The 22,371-nt window shown below is 43.8% G+C and overlaps 1 protein-coding gene across 1 annotated transcript in view; it reads right to left on the reverse strand.

Moving 5' to 3' along the window:
• Window positions 1-19,390, reverse strand: part of atp2a3 (ATPase sarcoplasmic/endoplasmic reticulum Ca2+ transporting 3) — a 42,425-nt gene extending 23,035 nt beyond the window's left edge. The window contains exons 1-5 of the mRNA XM_022746055.1: window positions 19,273-19,390; window positions 7,653-7,670; window positions 7,232-7,314; window positions 1,578-1,682; window positions 897-1,035 (exon numbers count right to left, since the gene is read on the reverse strand). Of these exons, the coding sequence (XP_022601776.1) occupies window positions 897-1,035; window positions 1,578-1,682; window positions 7,232-7,314; window positions 7,653-7,670; window positions 19,273-19,390 (463 nt within the window). The remainder of the gene's footprint in view (window positions 1-896; window positions 1,036-1,577; window positions 1,683-7,231; window positions 7,315-7,652; window positions 7,671-19,272) is intronic.
• Window positions 19,391-22,371: the final 2,981 nt, after the last annotated feature.

Below are 22,371 nucleotides of genomic sequence, written 5' to 3' on the forward strand. Positions count from 1 at the left end.
GTAACCAACGCGCCGTGTATAATCCCTCTCCTTGCTTCTCTGTGCTGCACTTATGAATGAATGCTGTGATCTCTCACACACTTCCTGAGCTCTGCCTCCTTCCACACACACACACACACACACACACACACACACACACACACACACACACACACACACACACGTCTCTGCGACTGTCTGAGACAAATCACTAGCCGTGCAACTGCGGAAGGTTACCCTCCTGAAGCCGGTCATGTTGATGGTGGAGTGAACTCCTTGGTGCTACGTGTGTGTGTGTGTGTGTGTGTGTGTGTATGTGTGTGTGTGTGTATGTGTGTGTGTGCACATTAACTCTGGCACACACAGAGGTTCTGGAACCAGAGTGACAACAAGACTATTTTTAGCGGCGGCTGCCCACACATGGGCGAGTTTACAGCCGGGGAACTGTGTGTATGTAACGTAGAGGAGTGTGAGTGAGGAGCTGACAAACATCCAGCAGTGTCCAGGTGGTGAGACTGAGAGCATGGAAAGCAAAGGGAAGGGGAAAGCTGTGGAAAATCAAACTGGGCCTTAAATACAAGGGGTGACCACAGCCACTGACACACAACCTCTCACACACACACACACACACACACACACACACGCAAATAGACACAACTGGATAACAGCCCTGGCACCTGCACATCCAGAGAGAAGACTCTTATGTAATCTAGTCTGAGATATTCCAACAGTGATTCCAGACTCATGAATTGGTGGCAAAGGCTGTGTGAGTGTGTGTTTCTGTGCTTGGCGGCGGCGGCGGCGGCATCACACAGGCAGCTGGGTGACAGCAGTGAAAGTCCTCTGGAGGTTGACAAGGTATAAATTAGTCTCAGTGAGCGACAGGAGGAGTTTCTCCGGGTGCAGGCGCAGCTTACCTGCCACCTCCACTATGTCCCCTGGGACGATGTCTCGGGCTTTGATCCTCTGGACGGCCTTGCGGTTCATGCGGTACACCTTCCCCATCTCCGGTTCGTACTCTTTCAGGGCCTCGATGGCATTCTCAGCGTTGCGCTCCTGCACGGGGAGACGTGCCAGAAAAATGTGAAAACAGGAAGTGACGCCAAGGGGGCATTTTTAAAATGTCTTGCTAAATTGATGTTTTACAATAAACAGGTTATTCTGCTTTATGGCATCGTGAAAAAAAAAACAAACAAGCAAGGCAAACTAGAAGAGAAAGTCACGGTCACGCTTTGAGGAATAATCCACGTCTGCTTCCTCTACAACACAAATGAATGAAGAGGGCATTTTGCATGAGCTCCGTGGTTTGTTTATGTTTTGACCGGATAGACTTGACTGCTCCACCGTCAACAGCCGGCTTGGACGTACAGATGTAAAACACACGGTGTCAGTTTGAATTTAGTACACAGATAAAACGACACTAACGATGAATCCTTCAACAGCTGGTGGACTGGGTAATTCATTTATGTTTGTCTTACACCATCTCCTTATCCATTGTTAGCCCTTGTAACCATGAGAACACCGGCTGAAAAAAGAAACATTACACATATGCATGCACACTTCACACAGAGACACAGGACGACGAGAGTATATCTCACCTGCCAGACCCCAATAACAGCGTTGGCAATGAGGATAAGAAGAATGACAACAGGCTCCACAAAGGCGGTGGTCGTCTCCTCTCCCTCCTCAAACAGAGCCAACACCTATATGGACATACAGTAGACACAACCTCAGCTGACAGACATATCAGACTCCTCAGCTCAAAAACATTTTCAAGGACAGCTTTTCTCTCAAACATGTTTTTTTTTTTTTTTTTTTTTTGGGGGGGGGGGGGGGGGGGGGGTAATGGTGGTGCAGGGAAAACTGGAGACAGAAAAGCAGAGTGAAGTAGTATTTGGACAGAAGCTGCTCAGTTCCAGTAAGTGTGCGCTGCTACAGCACACTTTTTTTGTCTGATGTAGCCCCACAGCCACGTCAGATGGATTCAAGGACCCCTTCGCTTACACCACCCATCTTGTTCCAGGCGTGTCCGGTCACATGATTGGCTAACACTCCATGTACCTACGGTTAACTCTGAACTGGGGAAGACTGCATTTGGATTCAATGCCCCAGACACATGGAAATGGACAGTTTTATTAGTTATCCACATTTTAGAAACAAGATTTTAAACCTTCCCAAAAACAGAATCCAATGGTTTTTAACAGATGAGGCTGTTGGCTGTGTTTTATATGTTTTTCCTTGTGTGTTATTTTTATTACAATTTTGTAATTTTATTTATTTGTTATTCAAATTGTATTGCAAATGCCTGTCCATGAATTATTTTTACTATGTTTTTCTATCTCAGCGGGATTAACCAATAAGTTTTAATACATTTTAACCTGGATGTTCTTTAACACTAATAAACATACAAAAGTGGATATTATTACAATAAAGTGCTTTTTTTTTAGGTCAGGATAAGTTTGCATTCATACTATAACTTGGTGTGGCAGGAGCTGGATATTACTTTTACCTATTTGAACTGTTTTACTGTAAGCTTAACTATTTGTCCATTACAGCTTACTATTTCAACCATGGTTTAATTTTACTATTTCAACTGTTTCTTCATTACTTCCACCACTCCAAGTATTACTATTTATCCATTACCTCTTTTTATAGGTTCATACCTCACAGCTCACTTTTTCATGCTTAATTGCTACACAAGGTGTTCCGGTGTTTAACTGATTCAATGTGTAGATATTTCTAATCTTTAAATTACTTGAGCTACTCTACAGTTTTTCTGCGTAACCCCTGGCAACTGCAGAACTGCCTCTGGTTGGTGATCGAGTGTGGCAGAAGTCAGAGGAGATCAAATCATGGCCTGCTATATTCACAGCAATCACACTCGAAAAAACAGAAAGGCTGAGAAATGACCACTGAGTCCAGGCCTGTCCTCTGCAGCACTGTAAATACTGTTAGAGGCTGTGAGCATCTCAGGCTGGAAATAACAGCAACAGCAAAATGCTGCAGAGTGAAAACATAAGAAAAGCTAACATTTCTCTCCTCCAGCAGGAAAAGCCAACAGTGCCTGTGGGCATTCAAAACAAATATAATAAAATAATTCAATAGTTAATAGTCTAACATGCATTTCTATATCCACTAAGTAGACTGTGATATACATTTTTAGCTCACTTTAGTTTAATTTAGCAAGTTTAGTCTACTTTACTCATGAATCTGGTGAAAATTTTAAAAAGAAATGAAAACAAATGATGGGTGTGTTTAAAAAAAAAAATCCTTCAGAAAAAAAGCTCCACACACACACAAACACACAAGTAATGACAATCCCTAAATGTTGGGCTGCCATGAGCAGGAAGATGATTCCTAAAATGACAAGAGCAATAAAAATAAATCAAATCCTGCATGAAATTAGATCAGTGGGGAAATAAAATCATTGGGATTACATTAAATGAACTGGGCTAATTTAAAACACTTCTTCTTCTTCTTATTCTTCTGAAGCCCAGTTTTGCAGGAGCACAGATTCGTACCAGTACACCAAAGCTCCTGGATGGCAGGAAAATCACACACAAGGATTTCGTGAGATCAAGTTCTTTCTGTGGCGCCGTGTCTTTTGGGTTGACCGTGCACCCGAGCGGGAGCCATGCATGGTTTGAATGACAGGACAGCTAAAACAGTGAGAATGATAAGTGTTGTAATGCAAGACAGAGACAAGCTTTTGGAACGTCTACCGCGTATTAAATCAACTTCAAGCTAAATTTCTCTGCAGAGTTAAAATAACTTCTCAGAAGGACGTTTGACATTACTATGCAGATAATGGCCGAGATGAGATGCAACTGATATCTGATGATGCAAAATATGTGTGTGACAACATCACTGAGTGAATGTTGAAATACCAAAAGTGTGTAGCTCCTTTTCTGCTGTCCGACCATGTACAGAGTTTTATTAGCACCAGTTGCTCCAATGTGAAGGGATCAGTCTGTTCAAGTGATCTGAAATCCTCCAATTTGACTTTTCCTGTTCAGCTCGTCGTACTTATTCTGCTGTTTGTAGACTCAAAGCGCACTTATTTTTAAAAGAAAGATACATTTAGTGGTGATATTAATAACTCGCTGATATTATATCAAATCATATATTATGACCAGAGTGACCATACTGACCACACATAACCTGCGAGAGTTCATTTTTTTGGCCACTTGGAGGCGGCAGAAACAAGCTGTGAACACAACATTAACATATTATGACCTTTTAAGTTGATATGGCAGAACGGCTAGCAAACCGTTGCCTATTTCCCGCATCACGCAGACACAGAGGGACATAAGCATTCATCTGGCATCATGTTTCTGGCCACTTGATGTCCAGTTTTTACATTTGCAACTCTGTTTTTCTCCCCAGAGATTTCTAAGAAACAAATCTATCTCTTTAGCTGCTAAATTCTCCAGTATGTTCACCTGCTAGCTGCTAACTTTATCTACTTATTTCCTATCGTTTAGTTCTGGGTAGGCAACATACCGTTAGCGATGTTTTGCTGGAAACAGCTGTCTGCCGCAACGAAAAGCAATGCTAATGAGAGCAGAGAGAGTCAATCAAAACAGCTACAGCTAATCAAAGACGCTAAAAAGCTCTGTATAAATGAGGGAAACGGCAGAGTCAGGTCATAATTCTTTTGCCTGTTGCTATGACTGACCCTTTTCAGGTACAAGTGGTCATGTGATCCATTGTAAATTTAAAAAAAAATATTGATTTTAGCTGCTTTAAAGCCATGCCTCAAAAATGCTACAGATTTCCAAAGTCTGCAGGTTCTCCAGTTGAAAGAACTAAAAATAGAAAAGAGTGTTAAAGACATTTCACTTTAAATGAAGAGAACTGGCCCAAGTAACGTCTCCACAGAGACGGCCAATACACTCATGAGTCACTTTTATGTTACTATTCTTCTTCTACTTCTCTATAGCCAGACGTAATATGACAGCTGAGAACTAATGGAATCTGCGAAGCCGCCGGAGATGGCAGTTACTGTATGGTAGCAGTTATAATGAGCAACAAAGTAGATCTTCAGGAGATCGTGACAGAAAAAGCTCCCCACTGCAACACAGAAATGACTTTATGTTTCCATTATTTTATGAATGGCAAGCACAGAGATTGAAATTACTGCACAACAGAGGCAGCGGAGAGAAAAAAGAAGAGATAAAGTGGATCTATGTTTAAATGATCTGATGGGGCTTATCAAGTGATAAAAGAGTATATTCTCCACAGAGTATTGAGCACCAGCGTGTAAGTCACGGCAGCCTGAGCCCTGGTCGATAGCTCATCATTCCCCATCATTTGGGACGGTAAATCTCCCTTCTGCCTGAGCTGAGATTGGAGGGCAACAATGTCAGTCCTCTCAGTACGGACCCGACACTTCACACAATCAGCACACACTCCGAGAGCCGTCTGAATACCTCACTCCCACCTTCACATGAGGGGGATTTAGGACTAAATAAGGAAAATTTGGTTCCTTACTTTCTGTAATCTGAAATAAACTTAAGATTAACTTCAACACTGGGTATGGAAAGCAGAGCTTAATCACCAAAATAAACCTCCCATTACAGCTTTAAACACTGCACTCTTCACACCCCACATGCATAACTGAACGCTGAGACACATGCCAACAGATGGCCCATTATACCCGAGCGTCTCCAGAGTTTTGGAACATCGCTCAGTGATTAGAAAAAAAAAATAATAATGGAAAAACACATTTTATTCATATCAAATTGAGCATAAGGTCACCTATTGGAAAAAAAAGAAAAGTATTGTAAACAAAAGGAGGCTCCAGATACAATTCAACTGTCACTTGAGTTTTTTCAGTCCCTTCCTGTACTCTCTTGAACTCCTCAGCATTACCTCCACTTCATGTAGTGGAAAAACAAATAAAAGATCAGCCCTCTTTCTTCCCTAAAATCAAAGGGAGGAAGTGCACTGATTGTTTCAGGTGGTCAATGTGGCTTTTCTGTGTGGCTGTGCTCTACTATCCCTACCAGAGAGTTGACTGTCAGCTTATCACCTCAGCAAAAATGAAAAACACATAAATTATGACCAGAAATAATAAAATGGTTTGATGAATTGAGGCACAATAAGGATGTAGCTTGCTGAATTAAATTTGACCTTCTTTTTGCTGTAAACTTGTTGTCATATATTATAAAGTAGCCCCACCCCCCTGACCTACTTTGTCTACTAACAAGCTTCACTCTTGTGTCATGCAAAGCAGGAAGGAGAGTCTGATAATCCCAACTTCATGTTCAAAAGAGCAGACAAATGAGTCTCAGGTTAAGGTTTAACTCTCACTCTCGTTCACTCAGCTGTAGCCACTCCCTGATTCTGCTGGAGACACACAAAACAGCCAGCAGATAGAAAAGTGAAAAGGTTATAGAGGACTATAGGAATATAATTCATCAGCAGACACGCTCTGAAATTTGTGTGATTAAAAAAAGCTGCTCTGGGGTGTAATATACTTTTGATTTAAAGTCAGATCAGGTCACAGGGAGCCTTGCTTTAGTCACTGAGCTAAAACCTCTCCAGGCAGCGATGACACTGTAAAGCATTAGGGTCTGTGCGGCAGTGGAACAGGGGCCGTGCTCCACTATAAACAACCTTTTTTTAAGTAAGGAAAGCCTAATTTACATGAGGAAAAGTGAGCAAAAAGTCCTGCAGGTACAGCCCACGCCTGCAGTCCGAGCCTCTCACCAACACGGGGAACAGCTCGAGAAGATATGTTGTGTCATATACATTTTTAGAGCGAATTTTCCTACTTTCAGAAATAGCAGCAGCAATTCCATCCCGAGACTCCGGGGACGTGCTGTAATAGATGGAAAAGTTATTATGCAGTCAGGATTCCCCAACTCCACCCCTCTTCGACCTTCACCGCCCTCGGAAGGCAACCAGGGTCACAGTCGGAGGCGCTGCAGCCGAGGGAGCTTTGATTGATAGTTTTGTTTCCAGTTCAGCTGCAGTGCTGTTCCCCTCACTGAAACTGTATCAACACTGGCTGGAAAAGCCTATAATGCGCAAGTTTCCACATGAAAAGGGACCGCAAAGTAGGTTGAACAGCCTTTAACAGGGGAATAAAGCTGCCTAAAGCTAATGGAGCAGTTTATTAGGTGGCAATTTCCTGGCCAATGTCCAATTTGGGTCTCAAATCCCACAAGGGTCCATTCGAGAATCAAGATGGCGAAGAAATACAATGAGAGCCACTGGCATTTTTAATTAGCTGGCTCGTACTTACAAAGGAGACGCAGGCAGCTAGCAGCAGGATCCTGACCAGGAGGTCTTCAAACTGCTCCACCACCAGCTCCCACAGGGACTTGCCTGAAATATACATGGACACATAAGCATCACACACCTGTACGTATCACACCTGATTTAAAAGTGACTGAACTAAAAGTGTGCGTTTACACTTAAGGTGGAAAGGATCTGTATAATGTATCAACATCAGCTATCTCGTGTTCGTTTGCAGCTGAAGAGCAAGAACAATCCCTGTATTTAGAGAAGAGTAGTGGTGTGTGTCCGTGGGTGGAAAGCTGCAGTAGTGTACACTCCCAAAGTTTACCCCTCAGTCTACAGAGAAGAAAAGATCCTGGCTCAAGACACTTAATCAGCTAGTAAAGGGAGGAGGATTGCAGCTCACTGGAAAAATCAATATTTACCTTCTTCAGCCGGGAGCTCTGTGGATGTCACACCACGTCAGTTGTAAAGGAATCGAATTGGCGGGGTCCGAGAGAGAGAGAGAGAGAGAGAGAGAGAGAGAGAGAGAGAGAGAGAGAGAGAGAGAGAGAGAGAGAGAGGGGGGGGGGGGGGGTTGGAGGAGAAAGTCAAAGAGCAGTTAATACATTTGATTAACTCAGCCTGACTTTGAGATGCAGGTGCACGTACAAAGTGCTCTGCAGAATCGTCCCGTTTGGTTATGATGATTAAATGCTGCAGCACGGCAACACTGTTGTTTTTCAAGTTGAGAATTACTGTCTGCAGCTGAACTTGTTACTGAAATGAATAACTACCAGTCTAACTCTTGAATAACAGACAAAGGATCCTTAATTCAGGATGTTTCAAATTCCACCTTTAGTGTGCCGTTAGAGAAGCTTCAGGCCTCAGGAATCAGCTCAGCTGTATAATGACTCAACACAGACATTGTAATAACGAGCAGCTTCATAATCTAACAAGGCTGTTGATATGACTGTTGTTCTTGTAAGGGTTAACTGGAATCAATGATGGTCTGTCTGTCTGTCTGCCCACAAATGATTTCAAACCGTTAAAATAAAGGACTCGACGTGTCTTTGATGGAGTGGACGGAGAAGTTCTTGTGAGATTAATATTTCACTTGTCAAAACCAGCCTCAGTTCTGTTCGGTCCATTCATATTTCACATCCATTATTTTCTCAACTAAACATTTGGTCCATTAAATGTCAGAAAAGTGTTTTTAAAAATTAATAAAAAAATCTAATTTAGTTTAATATCATAAAAGACCATGAAAAACAGAAAGGAGAGTAGAATCAATTAATTTTTGCCCAAAGAAATGACTGAAAAGATTGATTGGTTATAAAACTAGTGATTGTACTAGTACTTTATTTGAGTATTTCCATTTTATACTACTTTATAACTTTAATCCACTGCATTTATTTGATAACTTTAGCTACTACCTACTTTTCAGACTCAGACTAATAATACAAAATATATTCAGCAACTAAATTATGATGTTTTATTATGGGTTATGATAAAATAAGATTAAACTTTATTAATCCCTTTAAAAATCCCAAGATACCCAGAAGTAAATGAATTAAAATTTGCCTCATCTTAACTTTTAAGTGATGTACACATTAATGAATATAATTATAATTCACTAATATAATATATTACACTTGGTGGCCATTCTGCATAATGACTAACCTCACTTTTGGCACTAGAAGTATATTTTGATGCTTTTAAACAAAAATGTTAAACATATATTTGTTCCAGCTTCTCAAATGTGAGAATCTGCAGATTTTATTTTATGTCAGTGTCACTTAAAAACATTTGGGAACAATTAGTCACACAAAACAAGCAATATGAAAACCTCGCTGAGAGCTCTGGGAACTGTTGTTACTTTCCTATTACTGTCATTTCTTTTTTAATTAACTGAAAAAATAATTGAATAGATGAAACAATAAAAATAATCAATGGTTGGAGCTCTGTCTGCAATGACTTTCAGAATAAAGCTAACCTTTTAGCTTTTCCAGGCAACAACTATTCCCTAATCACAACTGTGGTGGTCATTGACATTCATGCTGCAGCCTCAGTCTCTAAACTGCTAGAGTTTATTTTTCAGTCTCAGTGGTCAGTGCAGAGGCTGCTTCCTGCACCAACAACCCCCCCCCCTTTTTTTTTTCTTTATTTGCATCAGTCCGTGCGTAAGTTCCCACGAAACCAAACCCAAGAATAAAAAACACACTGCTCTTTTTGTTCACATTGTCTTGTTATTTTCTCATCAGCCATTTACAATGAAAAGCTGCTTTTTTTTTTGTGCATTTGGAGACAAGCTGAGAAGAATCTTCACCACTCTGATTTGATTACCAGAACACAACACCCACCGCACACATGAGTCACTGGTGTGAGTAGAAAACACATCAGTCATATTCTAAAAACATTCGAAATGACAAGTACTGTTGATCAGTGTCACCATAATGAGACACAGGCGTGCTTAGTCACCGCGTTTGTCAGGTCCTCATCAAGTCCAACGCAAAGCGACCGAACAGGTCCGATGTAACAAACAGCATCCATCAGATCTGAAGAACACGATGAGTGATGAGGTCATCTGATCGGCTTATTTTCCACTCAATTTTCTGCATCTGTCATAAAAGTCTGTGTTTGTGTTTAGTTCTGATTTCTTTCTGGAAAAGTGCGTTTTCATACATCCCGACACGGAATAAACAACATATTATTGTTCGGTATCCTATGTCTCATAATGTTATGTACAGTATAAAGCAATGAAAGAACTTGAATTACAGCGTGCTTTATAAAATGATCGGAGGAAAGCGGCTATATTTAGGAGGCGGTGCACTGTAACCCTAAATGACAGCAGTGTTCTCAGTGTGCAGTGGAAACCTCGTGTTTCCCTGCATGTTTTGACCAGACGGCGCTACACGAGTATCAAACGTGACCCTGTCGAGAGAGGGGCTGGAAAGAGGAAGGCCCATGACGTGAGCCCAGAGCCTCCTTCCAAAAACAAAAAGCTCGCAGGCACTCGCATTACACATGCCACTGGCAGAAGAAGAAATTATTTCACATCATGACTTCTGGAGTCAAATGTTTTTAAGAAAGCAATATGGACATTTTTTTTGCCCAATGAGTTTGAAGAGGTTTAATAATTTCTTACTTTATTCGGGGGGGGGGGGGGGGGGGGGGGGGATTGTTGCAGTGCACACAGGCTTTTAAAGAACACATGAAGAAGAACATAAGTTCTTTAATAACCACTGAAGTGCAGAACTTTGATTGGACACTTAGTCTCCTGCAGATGATCTGCTGAACATTATTAGTCTATTAGATCCTGGGAGGACCGACCCTTGTCATAGGTCATCTCTCAGCTCCATGAATGACCACCCTCAGCCTGTGTAACATAGCTGATGAGTCATTGTGAATAAACTCGCTGTCTGGAGGGTGTTCAGAGTTCAGGTTGGACACAGCTGAACACACGGGGGACTTCTGGCTGCACTCTGCCAGAAGCAGCAGCAGAAATGTGGAGAAGTGGGTTCTGCAGTTTTCCATGCTCCACCAGTCTGACATAAGCCTGTTTCCCCATTACTGTGCCTCCCTGGTTGTATAATGTTTTTTATGGCAGACAGGCTGGCTGCAGCTCCAGGGCAGGAGACAAAGACTGACTGACTGAAAGGACAAGAGAGACGAAAGGGGAAAGAGAGAGAGAGAGAGAGAGAGAGACAGAGAGAGAGAGAGAGAACGAAGGAGGGAGGGTAAGGGCTGGAGGTGTAGAGCGGGGTTCCCCTGCTTCCCTCTGCCAAGGATTCCCTCACAGTCATCTGGGCTGTGTCAACCCGAGGCTTGCCCAGGCACATTCCTGAATACTGACTTCACCTCTTTCTCTCTCTCTTTCTCTCTCTCCATGTCCCCACAGCACCTCCCCACCTCTCCCCTCCACCCTCCACCCTCCACCCTCCTGGCCCAGACAATGAATAAAAGAGCTTGTTTACACGCAGCAGAAAATCGAGCAGCACTGAGCAGAGGGGAGACACTTCCTGGAGACAGTTGCCAACAACAGCAAGGAGCTGGTTTCTCCGTCCAGAGAGTCAGGAAGCAAAGCAGGAAACTGGCCATGTATCTATCTGCACCACATACCATGTTCTGATAAAGGAGCTTTCACAGCAAGCTCCTCTGTGTCTAGTCTGACTGAGTCCATTAACAAATTACAGCCCGGATTATTAGGACCCCCAGTAAACCTCACATCTGAGTGTGGTTAAGCAGTAACAAGCTCGAGTTCAGGCTGTGTTGTGTAAACTACAAACAGTAGAAGCAGTTTAGCAGTTACCATGACAACTTGGATCACGAAGGCTGCTTGAAAACGAGCATTTCACAAGGTAATGTGCTGGGGTCTGTCAAAATTTACCAAGAATAACTGTTATGTAATCAGCAGGGCCTTGATACAGCACGCTCTGACTGCAGGCATCAAAAACCTCCACACATTCTGATGTGAACAAGTGTAATTCTGGCCTCCGCAGTGCTGCTAGTACACAGTTACCATGAGTGATAACATGCAGGCAAGCAGACACACCTCCAGATAAACAGTTATAGGAGCCAGCTGGTGAAGTGTGAGCAGGAAGGCAGTAAGCACAACAGGACCATGGAGGTACAGTTGTGCTGCTTCAGTAAGTGGCTCCAGCTCCAGGATCCCCGCTCCATTCACTGACCATGAGAGAGTAAAATAGGCCTATAAATAACATGATGGTAACTCCTAATGACATAGTCTACTATGGCTTCATATATCCGCTCACTCTCCCCTAATGTATTCTCCCACCGGAAAAGGTCTGAATGCATTAACCGTATCAAATGTGAATTATAAATGTCCCCCATTCTCCTCCCATAACCTTATTATCTCTGAGACACAGAGGGCATCACAGGTAACGGCAGAGGAGACGCCTGCAGCCTGACAAAGCCAATGTTTCCTTTATTTACATAAATGTCAATGGAGGGCTTCCCTTCTCTGAGGAAGTCATACACAGTCGTGTCAAGTGGGTGAGTGTCAGCAGCTATCTTTAGGCGTCCCGCCGCCCTCTGAGAAGCTGCTCTGAGGATCAGTACGGGAGCAGAGGAGGAAGTGGTACCAAGTCACTAATCACTTCTCTGCAGCATAATGAAACAAGGACATGGAGCCCAGACATGCAGCTGTTCACTCACTGTCGGTCCAGAAGCCTCTCTCTTTTCAAACACATAGCAGCTCTGTGACGTCAGTATGCTAACATGCTAACAGTGACAATGCTAACATGAGGGTGTTTAGCAGGTACAATGTTTATCATGATCACCATCTTAGTTTGGTGTGTTACCATGCTAGCTTTTGCTAATTAGCGCAACACAAAAAGCACCGCAGAGGCCAATGGGAATTGGGCTGATGTCATTACTTCAGCAGGTATTTGCTGATAAACCAAACTGAGATTTTGACCTGATGATGGCGCTAGATGAAAAGGGATCATCAAAAATAATGACACTTCTTCATCCTGAGGGGAACAAGAAGGTGTGTACACAATTTCATGGCAATCTATCCATTAGTTGTGGAGATACTTCAAGAAAGGTTAACCTCAGGGTCAGTAGGGTTCATCCTCTCCGAGCCATGAATGTCTGCTTTAAATGTTGCGCCAATCCATCCAGTAGATGTTGAGATATTTCAAAAGAGTATAGTTTCAATCTAAAAGAGTAACCAGGATCTCCAAGGTCATTAACATTCATCTTCTGTGGACCACGAATGTCATGGCAACCCATTCAACAGCTGTTAAATAAACTGCAGACCAAAGTAACATTTGTACCAACATTTTCCCAACTAACATCAAGCAACTGTTTAAAACCCGCTGACACATCCAGACTCCCGAGCTGAAATGACATGGGGGGGGAGGACACGGACACTAGACTAGAGAGAGAGGGAAATGAATTCATATTATATTAGCTGCTATGTTTGCCTGTAACTCTCTTCAAGCTGGAGACACAGAGAGGAAACACGCTGCGCTGACATCATTTCTTCTGAGGCTCATCGCTGAAAGACTAACATGTCAGAAAAGGAGAATTAGTATCAAAGTGGAGATTTTATCTTTTCGAGCCAATTGAGACACCAAATGTCACGGGGATCCAGCTCGATGGCTGCTGCAGCTGCCCATTGGCTGGACGCTTTCTGACATCATCGAGCTGTGGTCAGGGAAAAAGAGACTGGATTTTTCCTCGGGATGTTGCACACAATAGAGTGTGCTGAAATTACACTGCAGCATCAGCTCTGTATGTTTTCATTGGATATTTTCACAAACGGTTCCAAACCATGTCTTACTAAAGAGCTTCTTCTTAACCACTTCATCTCGAAATCAACAGATTTTGGTCAACCTGATTAGGAAATTTCATTAGCCACAAACATTTCCAGGACACAGATGACATGAGCCATGAAAGAGTGAAACTGTTGGAAATTACTTAAGATAAGACGTCTGTGTTTATGCAATGACTGTACAACTGGTCTCTAACTGCACAAACACTGTACACTGCTTGTTTCACATTCAATTCAGGTTCAAACAAACCCACCAAATAACCATCTTCCTCCAAATTTTATTTTTTTTAACACAACACTGCAAGGCGAGCACTACTGACAAGTAACAGAGGAAGAGGGCCTGTCAACTGAGCAGGACATGCATGAGGTGATTAGCACAGAGCTGATATCTCATCAGGGCTCCGAGCTTCCTCTTTAAGGTCACAGCTGTGCAAAGAAACCATTTTTTGAACATCTCAACAGGCTAGTGAGGAGGATGGCACCAGGCCACCCAGCAGCCAAATGGAGAAACTGAATTCTGTGAGAAATAGTCTGCAATCTCCCCAACGGCAGACTGAAATATCTGTGTTAACACCATTCTATTTATAGGCTTTATTCTAGGTTTAGAAACCAGAGCGACACTTCTATCCAATCAAATGCTACGGTACAACTTTACTCATCTAAGCCCTGAAGCAACAGAGGCCGATCAAACCAGTGACAATTTTTCAAATGTTGGATATTACACGTATAAACCTGGATGTACGTGTCACTGTGTGTAACTTTCAAATCACACTTTTAGCACACCAAGATTAAATGATATGCCAAAAATGAAACTGAATAGCGTAAGTCTAAAACAAACCAAAACCAGCAATGACTTGATCCTATTAAAAAGTCGTACCTATGTAGCCACAGTCTGAGCCATCGAGCTCCATCATTGTCCAAAAACTGTAGAAACACCTGGGTGAGCCACACTGTTGCACTGGGTGACATGATCCATTATCAGGATGAACCTGGGTACTGTAGTTTATTTTTGAGTCAATTCCACCTACACCACGCCGCTGCAGTAAATACTCATTAGTGCAACAAATCCACAACTGAAAGTAGTCCTCAATAAATGTACTTGTATTTGCTAAAACCCACAGTGTCCAGCTGTTTAAGGAAAGAATTGAGCCTTAAAAAAAAAAAGGCTGGTATATATTTGTGACCATTTTCTTTTTAAAGATTCTCATCTTCAGTTAGAACCAGCAGGTTTGGGGCTGAACGCAGGGATGTTGGAAAAGTTTTAAGAGACAGACTAACAGATTTTTCACCTTAATCTTTTAATGGGATTTCTTTGTAGAAACAAAATTACAGAATATCCTCAGCTGCATACTTCATATACCTGACAACTTGAATTTTGCCATCTTATCTTAAGGTGTCAAAAAATTCTGTATCTGTTGAAATTGAATAAAAAGTACGGAGCAGGATGCCAGCAAGGCGTCTGAAAAGGAGTGAAAATGTGGGAATTGTTTGGACACAAAACTCCTTTTGGATGTGAAAAGGGGAAAAAAAGTATTATTAACATTATTAGTAAGTATCCACTATGACATAATGAATTAACTAACAGGGCAGGGAATTCATTTTCTTGCTCTGTTTTGATGCCGTGTCGTTTTCATTACCACTTGTTTTCTTTCAGCTCAACCTGTCCCAGTGAAGTGGAGCAGGTTTATCCTTCTGATCCGGGCACGTGACTTTTCTTTTATTTACTTCTTTTTTTCCCAGACACACAACATTACACCTCATTATGCTGCTCATCTCTATGCGAGTGCCTTGAGGTGACCTTCCGTTCACTTCATGGTATACACTGGAGGCAGACACACACTGTACAACATATGCTGTCACTTCTTGAAACACAAACACATCTCCACATTGGACAGAACGGCGGCGGCGGCGGCAGCGGCGGCAGCGGCGGTACAGTGCGTTAGGCTGTGGTGACTCAACATCATCATACCATAAGGGCATGTGGTGACTGACAGATGAAGAGGAGGCAAGACAAGTGACAGGCCAGAACAGGATCACAGCTTCTTTGAAGGCAGGCACGCACAGAGCCGGGGGAAGTGACTCAAGCGACTTTTCTACAACTTAACTCTCCTTTCTCAGCCCACGTAACCCCGACACCGTTACCGCATTTTAACCCTCAACTGGACAGTTTTCAGAACAAGTGACGGTGAAGTGCAAGCCAACAACCACTGACTGAGGAGTGCACTGCAATGTGCCATCAAGAGTGTGTCGGTGCGAGGGAGGAGGAGGAGGAGCAGGAAGCAGCAGAACGCCTCTCTCGTATTTCAAACGCAAGAGCGAGTAATTCAGGCTGCCTTTCATGTCGAGTTGCAGAACAGGAAGAGAAACAACACTGTGAGTGAGATCCCACCAGAGGAAGTTGTAATTATTTGTGGCAGAAACCGGGGTGAGGAAAGTGCAACAGCATTGCATAATTTACCAAGGATAGTGTCATCTACTGATCACTACCTTTCCACTTTTGGAAATAATGTTTAATAATTGAATCAATGGAAGGAATTAAAATTGGAGCTCAGTGGAGCTTGTGCACAGATGAAAAGTTTTTTATTGGCATCAGCGGATATTGGGAAGATTGTTGTTGCTGTTGTTGTTGGCTCCAAGTCAACATATGTCTCCAACACTGGACACTGTAACGAGATGGTGCAATGACATGCATTGCTAGGCTGTTTAACCTGAATGTGTTGCGCAATTGAGCTTCTCTCCTGGAGGGAGCGTCAAGTTTTTACAACCTCACTAATTCTGTTTTCAGCTGTGCAACGTAATTTGAAGTCGTAATGAGTCTTAACTCAGCTGTAGTCCTTCTGATGCTAATATTTTAAAGCCTCAACAACTTCAGCTTTGATGTTGTTTTTTTGGTCAGATCAAAGCGCAAAATTCTCCAAAATGTTAGAAAAGGAATCGATAAACTAACACCACCTCCTTTTCCCTGGACACTCCTTCACCTGAGTGTCAGCTCCTGTGAACCCCAACCCCACCCCCCCACCCCCAATCCAAAAAAGTTGATTGCTCATGGGGACAATGTGCCCTTTTACTGACACTTTCTAAAAATGAACACACTGTGCCTTTGAAATCGAGGTTGTGAGGGCACAGAATACAATCATCAAGCACCACAAGCTGTAACAGCACCAACATTGTTTGTGCACCCACACACAAGGAGCATGTGCGTGCGTGTGTGTGCGTGCGTGTGTGCGTGTGTGTGTCTGAGAGAGAAAGAGAGAGAGAGAGGCCTGCGACTTCCTCTACTACATGAGAATCACATGTTTCAGCCTTGAAAGTGTCAAACTGTCTGGTAAACTGCGGTGCAGTTCTCGGCAGTGAATTAGCAGGATTCCTGTAGTGTGTGTGTCTGTGAGGGAAGATGCAAATAAAAGGAGCTGCTAGTGGACTATAAATGTGCAGGTGTGAAAAAAGGTTTGCTGCCACCTTTCTGCAGCACAGACCGTCCAGATGTGGAAGCTAAGCTCTTTTTCCAACATCTCAGAAAGGGATCAGAAACCCTGACGCTTGTGAGCGGGGTTTTTCTCTGTCACAGCACATGAAAGTGTCGATTTAAAGCCAGGAAGGCCTGGACACTACCTGCCCGTTTTAACTTACAGTGTGGCCCTGAAAGACAAGATTTTATGTGCTTTTCTAGAACATCATAAAAGGCAAGAATCTATAGAATCCATACTTGAGCCACTCTGCTGTGATAAATGGAGCAGCACAGCTTCAAGTTGGAATGAATGTTGCCATCTATGATAAAAAGGGAGAATAATCCCAAAACCAGGACAAAACAAAGAACCTCAAAGTGGTTCCAGCACATTTCTAAGTTATCTATAGAAGAAATGAGGCAGGACACACTCGCAACATGTATTAATTGTGGGGTTGAGGGGACAGATAGTGTTTCTGGAAACCAGCCGTGTTTAAACTCCCTCATCCACCCCAGAGATCCAGAGGGAAATCGAGTGTGTAAAACCTCTCCGGTCTCACGGAGGAGGGTTATGTCTGAGTCAAACATGTCACATTGTCTGCTCTGCGTGTCGGCGCCTCCTCCTGCAGACACTTGAAGCAGTGCGTTGACGGTGAAGTGACAGAAGATCATGTCACTTTCATCTCCTGTTCCCCCTCTCGCATCCACACTGAGACAAACACTCGCAGAGCTCGGACGCACCGTGGAGATTTTGTTTGTGGACATGTTGATTTGGGTTAATGATCCCTCTGATAATCAGATCCTGCTAACCATTACGCAGAGTGAAACGCGGTGCATGCATGTCAGCGGGAGCGAGGTAATCGTACCACCCGCAAACAGCTTTGAACAGGCGCTCCCTGGAACAAAACACCACGGCTCGCACAGAGAGTCCTTGCAGTCAACTACAAAGTCTGCGGTTTGTGTGCAGAGGGGAAGGAGCCGTTTAGCAGCTGTACATCACTCTGCAATGACATGTACTAAAATAGTAAACAGACCAAAGCCAATTTAATGCTGCTTTTCCCCTTTTTTGGCTTGTGGAGCAGCAGCTAGAGTGGATAACCCCCATGCTATCAGCCCCAGAAAGGAAAAAGGGTATTCCCTCCCTCCATTTATCTGCAACATGCTCGTATAAGACAGGAAGTTCACAGCTAAAAGCGAAAGAGATGTTATCTGTGGCAAGACGTTGCTTTTTTTCCATGAAGTCATCACAAGCCCCTGGGTAGAGTGGCTGGCTGCAACAAAAGGGCTTCTGTTTGACTGGCACAATGTGCCGCTCTACTCCACAGCTTGGCCGCACATGCAAATGACAGGCCAGGAGGGAAAGGTGTGGTGATGTCAGGTCCGAGCTCAACACGAGAATACTCTTCAAACGCCAGCTGAGTGTAAAAGATGATGAAGATCTCGGAGGGAGCGGGGGGGGGCGGCTTGTGTTGCAGCATGATCCACACAGACAGAAACTAGATTTTCACCTGAAACACACCTGATAAATAGTCATTTTACTTGCACGGTTATTGTTTTTACAGCAGAAGTCGGAGTCCTTGTGACAGTGTATTTTGAAAGACTTTACAAAGCCCCCCCCCCCCCATGATGTTGTAATCTGAACTGGAAAGTATAAACCATGTGGAGAACAACTGCTGAAAGTGAAAACAGGTTGTTCAAGATTTTCTGTTTCATTATCTTCACCACCTCATCAGCATCCACTCCAGTAGCCCGAGCCTGCCTGCCTGCCCTGCACTTCCTGATCCCTGCATGACAGCCAGGGATGTCTTGTCTTCACACACACACACACACACACACACACACACACACACAGTGTCAATACTTAGGGGGAGGGCTGCAGGTTTGTTTTCGATAAGCTTTCTTTGGAACTACACTCGCCATACTTTCAAACCAGCCTGACATGAGGTGACCTCAGGGGACCAGCTGAATAAAAAAAAATTTAAAAAAAGTCGCTCTGGACGAATTTGTACAATCGATCAGTTTCTTTGTATCGATATCTTCCCCGTCAAGACGTCTCCCGGTGTTACTTTAACCGATGGGCGCTGAACGATATCAACACAGGCATGTGCATCAATGAATGTGCCACTTACATTTCCACTGACTGCGCGCCAGAGGCATTTTTTTTTTTTTTTTTTTTTTTTTAACGCGCACGAACAGTCTGAAACCAAACAGCAGCAGTTGGATTTCCTGATAAATGAATTCATATAGGTTTTCAACACGCGCCAGCTGTGACGTGAAATGAAAAAAAAAAAAAAAAAAGATAATATATAAAACTACTCACCGTTCGGTCCATATTTCTCCAAATGGACTTTGACTTGTTCCAGAGTCAGCCCAGTGTTTTCGTTCACACCGAAGTTGTCTAAAACTTCAGTCGCTGATTTAGTGTGCGCATTTTCCATCTTGGTGGACTGGGCTTAGATGATCAGGCTGAAATGCATGTAGTATCGCAATGCATGTATTGTGGCAATCGGTGGGTGTGTGCGTGAGGGGGGGTGGGGGGTGGGTGGAGGGGTGAAACGACAGTAATTTCCACCGATGGACGTTTTGAGGCGGCTGAGTGTCGGTCGGTTTGCTCTGTCACCTGTCCCCCCTGAAGAAAACCTCCGGATCCGCGGTAGAGACGCTGTCGTTTCTCTTTAGATCGACTGCCGCTGCTACTTCATCTCCATCTGAAGGTGTGCTGTGTCTGTGCCGGGGCGGACCGCCTCTCCGCTGTTGAGCACTCCCTCCTGCGCTCCCATTGGCTGCGTGTACCTGAGCGGAGGGTTCAGCCGCCTCATGCAAACACTTCAGACGTCTCCCTTCAAAACACGATCCGCGCAGCTCTGCCGATCCTCCTGTTTGTCACAGAGCAGGTTCTTAAAGGTTAGAGTTTGTGTTTATTGCGCTTCACAGGGAAACTGTTGCTTGTGCATATGAACACGGTCAGCTGCGCATCAGCGCCCCTGGGTTTGAGGGGGACAAGGTGCCTTGCTCAAGGACACCGTGAAACAATGGTTTTCCAGCCCTCAGCACCAAGACTGCTGCAGTTTGTATGAGACCAGTGCAGAGATGAACGTGTCAGCCCTGGAGCCAGTTGCACAGAGATCATGTTGACCCAGTGAATTAGGCCACTTTTAGATTTGCTCAAAAACCAGAAAGTCAGACAGAAATAATGCTGAGTAATTTTAAACTTAAAAAAAGACAGCCACTCTCTCCAGGCCACTTTCCACTGTCATGGTGGTTCTAGCGAAGACAACATGGATTATAATTTGTGGTTTGTTGTAGAGTCAGCAAGGAAATAAAGTTTCTGTAGTTGACATATAATCACTTAAAATACGTGTATTGTTGAATTTCTGCCTTTGTTTCACCTACATACAATTCTCTCAGTAAACTGTCCTTATGCCCAGGAGGGGTGAGCAGCTTGAACTAATATCTCAGTATGTTTGTAGTTTGAAAATAACACTGAAATGAACCTAAGCTAGAATCATAATCAGATGTATTGGCCGAGTGTTAACACACACACACACACACACAAACACACAGGCTGTCGGTGACTCTAAAGCAATGCAGACACTGGGAATTAATTTCACAATACAGTTAATAACTAACTGAAGAATCAAGAGCGGCAGGTGATCCTGGTCAGCTGTTTATGAGGCTGTTGGCATGAGGAAAGACAGTGCTCCTGTGTCTGGTAGTTTTGGTGTACATGGTTGTGTCGAGCCTGCTGGAGGGGGAGGAGTTGGAAAAAGGTTGAGTTCAGGGTCTGAGGAATCTGGTGTGATTTTCTCCGCCCGGTTCCTGGTTCTTGAAGAGTGCAGGTCCTGGGGGGCACCAATGATTGTTTTGATTTTTTTATTCTCTGCTGTCATTACAGTTTGTTGCAGTCTGTGTTTGTGGCTGCTCTGAACCAGACTGTGATGGATGAGCAGAGGACGGATTTGATGACTGTGGTGTAGAACTGGCTCAGCAGCTCCTCTGGCAGACCAGACTTCTCCAGTTGCCATGGAAAGTACATCCTCTGCTCAGCCTTCTGGAGTTCATGTTGGTTCCCAGAAACTTGAGGGTCTCCACGGTTGACACAGGGCTGTTGGTGCACATTGTGTGTGTGTGTGTGTGTGTGTGTGTGTGTGTGTGTGTGTGTGTGTGTGTGTGTGTGTGTGTGTGTCTGTGTTTGGGGGGTGGTAGTGCTGACAGATCCTACACTCCACTGTCATCTCCACAGTCAGTGAGTTCAGCTCCAAGTTGTTCTGACTTCAGGAGTTTAACAGCTGGGTCTGTGGAGATGTAGTTCTCGGTGCAGAGGGGGAGAAGAGCAGTGGGGAGAGGACACATCTGTCCATATACAAGAGGTGACCTCCCCCAGCCTCACCTGCTGTTTCCCACCTGTCAGGAAGCTGGTGGTCCACTGACAGAGGGAGGTCAGGGAGCTGGGAGAGTTGGGAGGAGAGGATTTCTGAAATGATGGTGTTGAACGCTGAGCTGAAGTCAAGGTGTTGCAGGATGCAGTGCAGTCCCATCTCGACTGAGTCATCCACTGACCTGTTTGCCCAGGAGGCAAACTGCAGGGCGTCCAGCGGGTTGTCCTGTGATGTTCCTCAGGTGGGCCAACACCGCTCGTTCAAAGGACTTCATGACCACAGGCCTGTAGTCATTCAGTCCTGTGATGGAGGGATGATGATGGAGCATCTGAAGCAGGAGGGGACTTCACACAGCTCCAGGGATCTGCAGAAGATCTGAGAGAAGTTTGGAGCCACACCGTCTGGAATTAGAAAGCTTTGTGCCGCCAGTGAATTACTGCTGTTCAGTCTTTACCCAAAGGCCATTCTATAGATCTAAACATTATCAAAGTCAATATCTATGAAAACTGCCCCTGATATCACACTAAGTTTAGTGTGTTCTTATTTCAAGTAAGTGGTGTGTTTATTTACTGAGAGAAAAGAAAGGGGAGAAATGAGCCTCATGCAGTAATTGCTGGATCTCTGCATATACAAGCAGCAGCTAATTGGAAAGAGGACTCAGACACTTGTGGAGAGGAGGCTTGTACCCACTGTTAGTTTTAATGATCAGAGAGAGTAAGATGAAGGGTGAGTTTCTGTTCTGTTTGGTAGTTAAGAGTTTCCTTGAGTCTGGCTCACACAGGCCAGAAGAGTCAAAACACGTGTAAATAACATGTATACGTTTTTTTTGTTTTTTGTTTTTTTTACAGTTTTAGGTTTATTTACAGGCACTTTTACAATCAGGAAAATACATCTTTAACATTAGGTGCACAACAGCAGCTAAACAGAAGGTCTCAAACTCTGACAGCTGTGTTCCTCGTCCTTGCAATTCGTACCAGAATGTTCTTGGAAAGGAGACTTGGAAAGAACATCCTTCTCAAAGTCCAGTCTTGACCGCCCTG

The sequence above is a fragment of the Seriola dumerili genome, unplaced genomic scaffold (genome assembly GCF_002260705.1).
Source record: "Seriola dumerili isolate Sdu_G_001 unplaced genomic scaffold, Sdu_1.0 BDQW01000091.1, whole genome shotgun sequence".
Taxonomy (NCBI): Eukaryota; Metazoa; Chordata; class Actinopteri; order Carangiformes; family Carangidae; genus Seriola; species Seriola dumerili.